Raw genomic sequence first — 8,616 nt, forward strand, 5'->3', positions numbered from 1 at the left:
CATGTTGGGAAGCTCCGTGTTTTCAGTATGTGTTTCAGCTTTACCTAGCAAACCATTGTGTTTAAGGTTGAAGTGATTGTCTCATGCAGATGTGCGACAGATTCCCTTTTGCTGTCATTGCCCACAAAAGACACACACGTTTCAATCATGTTTCTTTTTGGAAAATGCTTTTGCTGATTGTATTTGCACTTGAAAGTTAGATTCTCCAAGTTCCCAGTGAGAATGACAACAAATACCCTTGCTTAAAAAATCAAAGATGCCCCAGATTTAATGTCCAAAATGACTGCTGTGCATACGAAGCAAAGTGAAAGTTGCAGCAACAAACTGCTTACTAGCTTTTATGTTTCCAGTAGAGAACATGATTGCTAAAAAGGCATTAGATGAGAGGAAATGAGAATGAAATGACAGTCGTATTTTGTTTTGTTCCTCCAATTTTAAAGGTTTTTCAGGTTGAGCCAGAAACGTATTTCTCCCCAAAGATGCACTCCTGCCTGACCTTCCCTCGCACCACGATGGGGCACAGCGGAAACTACGTGTGCCACGTCCAAGAAGTGGTCGTGGGCGTCACAGCTTCTGCAAGCGTCAACATCACCGTGCTCGGTTAGAAACACACGCAAAATTCAAACAAACGGATTATTATTGTGCCTCACTCACCACAAAAAGAATAGTTGTTATTATCAACACTGGGAGGTAAAGAAGAGAGACGACCTGTGTGTGAAAGAGGCAAAGAGCGTTTTTATTTATTTTTATGGATTGGACCTGAAATAAACTTTTTGACAAAGTGGGAGATCCTAAGAAACACACCTGCAAATCATAGCACACACCAGCTTTATATAGACTGTTGGTGGAAACGTATTTAACCAGGCACATAAAGTCACCTACTTACAACAGCAGGTTGCAAGCCAGTAAAAACAAGGTTTCTCACGCTGCACAATTTCTTCTAGACTCCGTCTCTTGACCGTCACTGCATACGCTTTGGGTCTATGAATGCTTACTCCAGCTGCAGTGAGGCATGGGGCGTGTACAAAAGCTTTAAATAACTTGAACCTTCAGGTTCGATGGAGACAGAGGTCCAGGACATATTTTAGTTTTAACTGGACACATTAATGGAAAAGAAGACCATGTCCTGACAGCAGCAGTTAGCAATGGACACAGATATTACCAGCTACTGTTTTTAGTAAAGGAAACACAAACAGACCCAAACAGAAATAGACCCAACTTAAAACAGCTGATCTGTTATTTTCATTGGTTTTATTGCTCTGTTGAGATGAAAGACGCCCCATATGGAAGTCTGTTGCTGTCCCTATAGAGTTTTTCTGGTATGTAACACATTATGGTGAGGTGTCTTTGGCCAAAAACACATTTACTTCAGCAGCACTTTAAGCCAAAATAAAATCCAATCAGAACCAAAGGATTCAGCTGGTACACCTTGAATTTGACGAATACTAAAAACAGACTTGAGTGAATGTTGCCCATTAGGTCTCCAAATGAATATTTTCAAACTAGCTCTTGAAAAGTATGTATGTCCTTTGAATTTTACACACACAAGAAAAAACAATAGTTACACAAATGTGTGTAATATTAATAAAATACATTGACGTTTCTAGTTGTAACATGACAAATATGCCCAAATAGTATGAATAGTATCAACTGTGAATAATTTAATAGATAGACTGGCTTTAAAATCGAATTGTTCTTTCCATTTGTCCTGTTAACCAGAAAAGTTTGCACTATTGTTATTTAAATATTTTTTTTCAGTAATACCTGTAAAGTATTTTCAATTTCTTTATTCTTTGAGAGCCACTGACACACACAAAGGCCCAATATTAGCAGGCAGAACTTTGCAAATGTAAAGACTTGCAAATGAGTTTTTCTGAAAGGCAGCAATGTGAGCTTTCTCCAAGTAGGACCTTGGTTCAAATCCCTGTGAGGGCTTTTTTGGGGTGCAATTTGCATGTTATTTTAGGTATGATTAAAATTTGCATTTAGGTGTAAGTATCTGTATGCATAGTTATTTGCCTTATATTGATCCAGTGAACTGGTGACCTGCCATGAGTATGCCTTGCAACCAGTGGAGGCACTACTCTTCAAATGTTTATCCATCAATGGATGAACTGACAAGCAAAATGCCTGATGGCTTTAACAGATTAAATTGATATCTGCAGAATAATTCAGTTATTTACGTTTTTCATACTGTAGATCATTCACCCGCTGACCTGTTTTTCCATCAGAACACGGCTTTGTGGAGGTGAAACCTGCTCAGCGGCAAAACATTTCAGCCAAGCTCCAGGAGAACGTGGAGCTGAGAGTGGACATCGAGGCCTACCCTCCCCCTCAGGTCCGCTGGACCAAAGACGGGACCACCATCAGGGGAGACAAAGCTATCACCATCAGACAGGATCATGAAATAAGGTAGAACATCCACCCTGAGCTTGCAACTGTGCCGTGTTCCTAGAGACACAAATGCAACAAAGCTGCGATACGAGGTGTTTAATATCCTGTTTGATTTAAGCAATCCACACATCTAGCTCCTGTCAGTCAGCACACAGACCTCCTCAGAGAGAAATACAATACTCTCCAGAGGGAGGAACTTCATCTGTCATCACACAGAAACCATAAACACCAAATACCTGTCACAACTCCCTAATGCCTTTCAGACAAATGGCCCACAAGGAGCTGTGCTTTTCCCACTTTACACACTCTCAAATGAAGAAGTAACCTCGGTAATGTGTAAATCATATACTGCATAAAGGATACAAAACAACAATAGTTTTTTTCTCCTCTCAATAATTAATGGAAAAATATTTATTGGCAACACAATGAACAAACCTTTGAGTCTTTGAGGTTGAAAGGATTTCTTGCTCATCCTCCTCATTTGCTCCCTCCATGGATTCTCTTTCAGATTTAAGTCAGGATTCCTTGACTATTCCATAATATAAATATTTTTGTTTTCAGTCAGAAGAAACATGCTGCTAAGACTGCTGATAAGACTGGGTTCAACCTAAATTGTTAAATGTCAACGTAGTGGAGCTGGAATGCAAGCCAACATGAAGTCATGCAGGACAAATTCACTCACACTGCACTTTCAGTGCTATTCGTTAACCAGCGGAGACCAATGATGTGCTTTGAAATCCTCCGTCTTCTTTTCATGCTTGTTTTGCTTCAGGTATGTGACCATTCTCAGCCTGGTGAGGGTGAGGACGGAGCAGAATGGCCTCTATGCGGTCATCATTTCCAATGGAGACGACAAAAAGGAAGTTCTCTTTGACCTGGAAGTCCAAGGTGTGGAGATGCATTTGATGCGTTCTTTTGTTCATTTACTCATGAATGAATCCAACTATTTAAAAAAAGTGTTTTACTGACTTTCTAATGTCTGCTTCAACCTTTTACGTGTAGTCCCTGCTCAGATTAAAGACCTGACCGACCACAATCTCCCGGGGATGAGCGACGTGGTGACCTGCCTCGCTGAAGGGTTTCCAGCTCCGATCATACAGTGGTACAGCTGTGACAGCATGTAAGTATTTACACCACACCTGTAATGTCACGGAACGAACACTAGAGGGCTGACCTTACGCGGCTCACTTTCAGAGCATCTGTTTTGATTTCAGCTCTTTGTTGATGCAGCTGGCGTGATTTCCCTGCTGTCCTGCTTTAGGTGTAGCAACCGGACAGCAGCATGGCAGCCGCTGAAGCCGCATCCGGAGGTGGTGAGCATCCAAACCAATGTCAGCTACAACCAGACGCGTAAAGTCAGCGTGGTGAAGAGCCAGGTGACCTTCCACAAGCCTCAGCAGGTCACAGTTCGCTGCGCGGCCGCCAACCAGGCCGAGCACGTCAGCACGAGGGACGTCAAACTGGTGTCCAGCAGTAGGTGTCCCCGGGAAATGTTTGTTTATTTATTTATTTATAAGTAACTAAATAGTTTGTACATCGTTAAAAAAAATCTGAAATAAAACACAAGACAATAGTTAATCACCGAAATGGCACCCTTGGTACCAACTTTTGTTAAAAGTTACCACTTTTGAATCACAGTGTTTTCTAGGCCGTCTCGAATGTTTCCGGTGCTTCTTTTCTCTTGCAGCGTGGTTCTCCCAGGTGGCAGTGCTGGCTGCTGTTCTGGCCTTAGTGGTCATTGTTATTCTGTCGATAATCATCCTCATCGCTATATGGAGGAAGGTACAAACATGCACGAAGCCACTTATGCCAAAAATAATTATTCCGAGGACACATTTACAAAGAGAATATAGTAGAGATTATAAAAAGATTTGTGAGATTTTCCTCCGTCTTTGACCTTTCTCTCAGAAACCTCGCTATGAAATCAGATGGAAGGTGATAGAGTCTGTGAGCCAGGATGGACATGAGTACATTTATGTGGACCCCATCCATCTGCCCTATGACCTGGCCTGGGAGATGCCCAGAGAGAACCTGGTGCTGGGTGAGTCCTGCCTGCAGCGCTACATCTGCTTAAACACTGACGATGTATGTATGGATTCATTAATTTTAATAATCATTAGACATGACGGTACACTTCACCTAAAAGCCCAAACTGATTGAATTTCACTCATTTATATAAGTTAAGGTAATGCAAGGCATTATAACGGCACGTGCCACAACATGAAAGTTTTTAAAGATGTTCAGCCTTGATGGAGGTGTCATTTACACTTGGTGCTTTTTGAGAGCTAAATGATCTATTAAACGTCTTTGTAAACATGTTTGTTTATTTTAAGGTTTCGGGTCTCAGTAGCTTTCTCTGTTCATTATCTTAGCCAGCAAAAGGCTTGTGATATAAAAACTATATTAGTAACTAGATTCTCCAAACCTTTTTAGGCAGCAATTAAATTATTATTTAAGATTGAATTAGCTCCAAGTGAAGACATCAAATATGTAAAAATGCCCTTTAAAATAATAACTATGAACACCTACAAACAGTCATAGATGATTTATTTTATAATTGAACTATTTTATTAGAAACAGCAATATAATCTAATGAAAGTGTAATATTTCTTCCCAATTTTATTGATGACAGGTTTACTAAAAAAGTTTTAAACTGATTTTTTTGTTTGAAAAATCTGTTGTGCTTATGTTTCCGTCTTCTGTGGTTGCTCTAAACATACTGCTCTTATTCTTCCTGCAGCTCAAAGGAAAACAGACAGCTTAAACTGGAGGTGTCCCTCCAAGGCTTTAGTTATGTTGGTGGTTTGGGTTTTCTCCATGCAGTCAGCTTCAGCATACAAAATGAAGCTTTTGAAACCTGTCTCACTGGCATCGGTCCATCTTCGCTCCTAAGCTGCTTTTTTTATATAGTTTTCTTGTCAGATGTTTTCTCTAAAAGTTAGAAACCGAGGTGCTTAGCCTTCTCACTCAGACATCCACTTACGATGAAAAGTCCTCTTTGATCCAACATAAACACTTTAAAATTCAATTTCCTTTACAAAATTTAAAGAGAGTTACTTATGCTGAAATTATAATGAAGTGGGGGGGGGTTTTGTTAGTTTTTTTGTTTTTCCTTTTGGTCCGATGTGTGCTCCATTCACTCTGCGTCCCACTGAGTCCTTCTTTGTGTTTCAGGTCGCACGCTTGGATCAGGAGCATTTGGCAGGGTGGTCGAGGCAACTGCGTACGGTCTCACGCATTCCCACTCCAGCACAAAGGTGGCAGTGAAAATGCTGAAATGTAAGAAACACAAAGTAATAAAAAGAAAAGAAAAAAAAAAACAGTGCAGAACCATGTGCGTAGTTTGTGTGAGCTACAACAGGAGAGCCCTGTGTGGCTGTCAGATAATGTGACACCAGCTCCGTGTTCCTGTGAGCTCAGAGAGATCCGCGGGCCCGCTGAGCTTTAGTTTTGCTGCCAGCCTCATTTAGGTTTTAGCTCGCAGGTTTTTGAGGCCGTTTGGCAGAAACACAGCGACCCCTTGCTCTCTCTGTGCTAGGTTCTCATATCTCACACTACTGTACTTTTAAACATGTTTTCACTCCTGTTTCCTGTCTGCTCTCATCCAGCCACAGCCAGGAGGAGTGAGACTCAGGCCCTGATGTCCGAGCTGAAGATCATGAGTCACCTGGGACCTCACCTCAACATTGTTAACCTGCTCGGAGCCTGCACCAAACATGGTGACCTTTACTATGACAACTGGTCAAATAGAATTATATTACACTGGCTGTTTTGTAAAGGCTATGCAGGTGTTTGATGAGTATAATAAGCTCTCTTTTTAAGAAAAAGTAGTACCTGTAGCTTTTATCGCTGCTTTTGCAAAAGTAGACATTTTTTATATACTCTTTCAGAAAACTCAATGTGTATTTTTTTATGTACCCAACCAAGAGAAATAAGTGATTGGTAATAATACACGGTTTTCAAGGATTTTTCAACCGTCCTTCTCTCACAAATAGAATTGCACTGTTTGATTTAAATGCAAAACAATAACCCATGAATAAGTAGAGCCCTGCAATTTTCAATTGACTTGAAAGTTGATGCTCACTGCCACTCTGCACACAGTCAGGATTATGCTTGAGCTATTTTGCAAAAAACAGGAAACAAGTAAAGCCTGTAGATGCTTAAAGCTGGTAGAGACAAAGCCCATGAATCTCACCGCTGCTTACTGGCTCTGAGGTTCTTAATGTAAATCCACGCCACACTTTTTAGATTTTAATATTAAAAAAAAAAAATGCCCAGTGTGTATCTTTTCATTTTCACTTCACAGTCACATAAAAACTTTATCTGTCAAATAAAATCACAAATTTAAATTTGTGGTTGCAAAGCTGATGCTTTAATGAAAACTTTTTTCCACAGAACCTGAAAAATACTTGAAACAGAATAATGCAGAATATATTTATGCAACAGTAAAGTAAATGTGGGGGGGGGGGAAACCAATTTTGAAATTTATTGGGTGGAAATTTATGGCTCAAAAATGACAAATTGTCTAGTTTGTGTTCACTGTAACTCCCGAAGCGATCTCTGAGGCAGTGCCATTAAATTTACCCTTTGCAAGAAGTCATAATTTTCTTTTATGCACTTAGTGCAGAACAGAGGTTTGCTGTTGAATCTAATGAGACCAGAAGACGGCTTCTAAGGGCTTCTTAGAACAGCTGGATTGTACAGAATACCATTGGGCGTTGCATTGTTTTTCAGATTCTTATTTGTAGAAAAATGTTAGAAAGATCATCATTTTGCTTCTGCTTTAGAGCTATGCTCGACTTTGTGTTGATTCAAAAGATTTAAGATGTATTTTTTTTTACTAGACACTGCATTACAAGAGCCTTCCGTTGTGTATTGTGTCAACACCTCTTTCTTTCTGCTTCTGCCTCTCAGGCCCTCTCTACCTGGTTACTGAGTACTGTCGCTATGGTGACCTAGTGGACTACCTGCACAGGAACAAGCACACCTTCCTGCAGTACTACGCTGAGAAGAACCAGGACAGCGGCTGCATCATCTCCAGAGGAAGTACCCCTCTCAGCCAGAGAAAAGGGTGAGAGGAGCAGAGAAAATGCATTCAGAGCTGCACAGTCTCCATATTATCCATAAAATTCTGCCGTTGCAAGAGATATAGCTCCACATAGATCGGGGACACTCCCACTCATCTCGTGACGGCGATTGTTACAGATGTTGCATGTGATGGGGGTGGCTGCTAATTGTGTCACTTGACTGGCCTTTTTTTTTTTTTTTTTTTTCCTTCCAGTTATGTGTCCTTCGGAAGTGAGAGCGACGGAGGATACATGGACATGAGCAAAGACGAGCCTTCCTTCTACGTGCCCATGCAGGAGCAGCTGGACACGATTAAATACGCAGACATCCAGCCGTCCCCGTATGAATCCCCCTACCAGCAGGACCTCTACCAGGAACAAGGTGTGACTGCGGCCTGTCCCGTAAATGATTTCATTAAAGCAACTCTGGAGAGTAGTGGGGAGAATTTGTTTTCCAGTTACACAAAAGCATGATGAATTCTGGATCATGAGCACAAAGCAAAAAGAAAAAATTTGACAAACGACCGTGACAGATATGAAGTGGAATTATCCAGTGACTTCCGGTCGCTGCTCATAGTCGAGAAATTTCTTTCTACATCAGACAATGCGGTTTATTTAGGACCAAGCGTACAAAAGATTTAAACAATATAAGAAGCACATGAGCGTCGCATCGTACAATCTCACTGGAGGTCAGCCCGTTATAAAGCCTGAAACGAATCGTCTCCTTTGGTCTCCCATTGATTGTTTCTCCCCGTTTCCTCCTTAAGGTGGGGGCAGAACGGATCTGGTGATCGGCGACTCTCCCACCCTCACCTACGACGATCTCCTGGGCTTCAGTTACCAGGTGGCAAAGGGAATGGACTTCCTGGCCTCAAAGAACGTAGGGTGTTAAACATAATGTTTCAAATTAAATAGTACAAATAAGGCCTGAAACCTGATGAGGTCAGGTTTGATTGAAACACTTTGATGTTTCCACCACAGTGTGTCCATCGTGACCTGGCAGCCAGGAACGTATTGATCTGTGAAGGCAAGCTGGTGAAGATCTGTGACTTCGGCCTGGCCAGGGACATCATGCATGATTCCAACTACATCTCCAAAGGCAGCGTAAGAAGCAAATTAATCATTTAGAGTAAATTTTATTGTTAAAGATCAGTTT

General features: G+C 41.2%; 1 protein-coding gene across 1 annotated transcript in view; it reads left to right on the forward strand.

Annotated features, from left to right (window-relative positions):
* Window positions 1-8,616, forward strand: part of pdgfrb (platelet-derived growth factor receptor, beta polypeptide) — a 31,448-nt gene that overhangs the window by 18,341 nt on the left and 4,491 nt on the right. Inside the window, exons 6-18 of the mRNA XM_015022379.1 lie at window positions 441-600; window positions 2,232-2,412; window positions 3,167-3,282; window positions 3,397-3,514; window positions 3,656-3,867; window positions 4,082-4,176; window positions 4,303-4,435; window positions 5,569-5,673; window positions 6,003-6,113; window positions 7,309-7,465; window positions 7,676-7,842; window positions 8,228-8,340; window positions 8,442-8,564. Of these exons, the coding sequence (XP_014877865.1) occupies window positions 441-600; window positions 2,232-2,412; window positions 3,167-3,282; window positions 3,397-3,514; window positions 3,656-3,867; window positions 4,082-4,176; window positions 4,303-4,435; window positions 5,569-5,673; window positions 6,003-6,113; window positions 7,309-7,465; window positions 7,676-7,842; window positions 8,228-8,340; window positions 8,442-8,564 (1,791 nt within the window). The remainder of the gene's footprint in view (window positions 1-440; window positions 601-2,231; window positions 2,413-3,166; window positions 3,283-3,396; window positions 3,515-3,655; window positions 3,868-4,081; window positions 4,177-4,302; window positions 4,436-5,568; window positions 5,674-6,002; window positions 6,114-7,308; window positions 7,466-7,675; window positions 7,843-8,227; window positions 8,341-8,441; window positions 8,565-8,616) is intronic.

Source organism: Poecilia latipinna, unplaced genomic scaffold, assembly GCF_001443285.1.
Source record: "Poecilia latipinna isolate Pla-1442-1.1 unplaced genomic scaffold, P_latipinna-1.0 Scaffold2992, whole genome shotgun sequence".
Classification (NCBI taxonomy): Eukaryota; Metazoa; Chordata; class Actinopteri; order Cyprinodontiformes; family Poeciliidae; genus Poecilia; species Poecilia latipinna.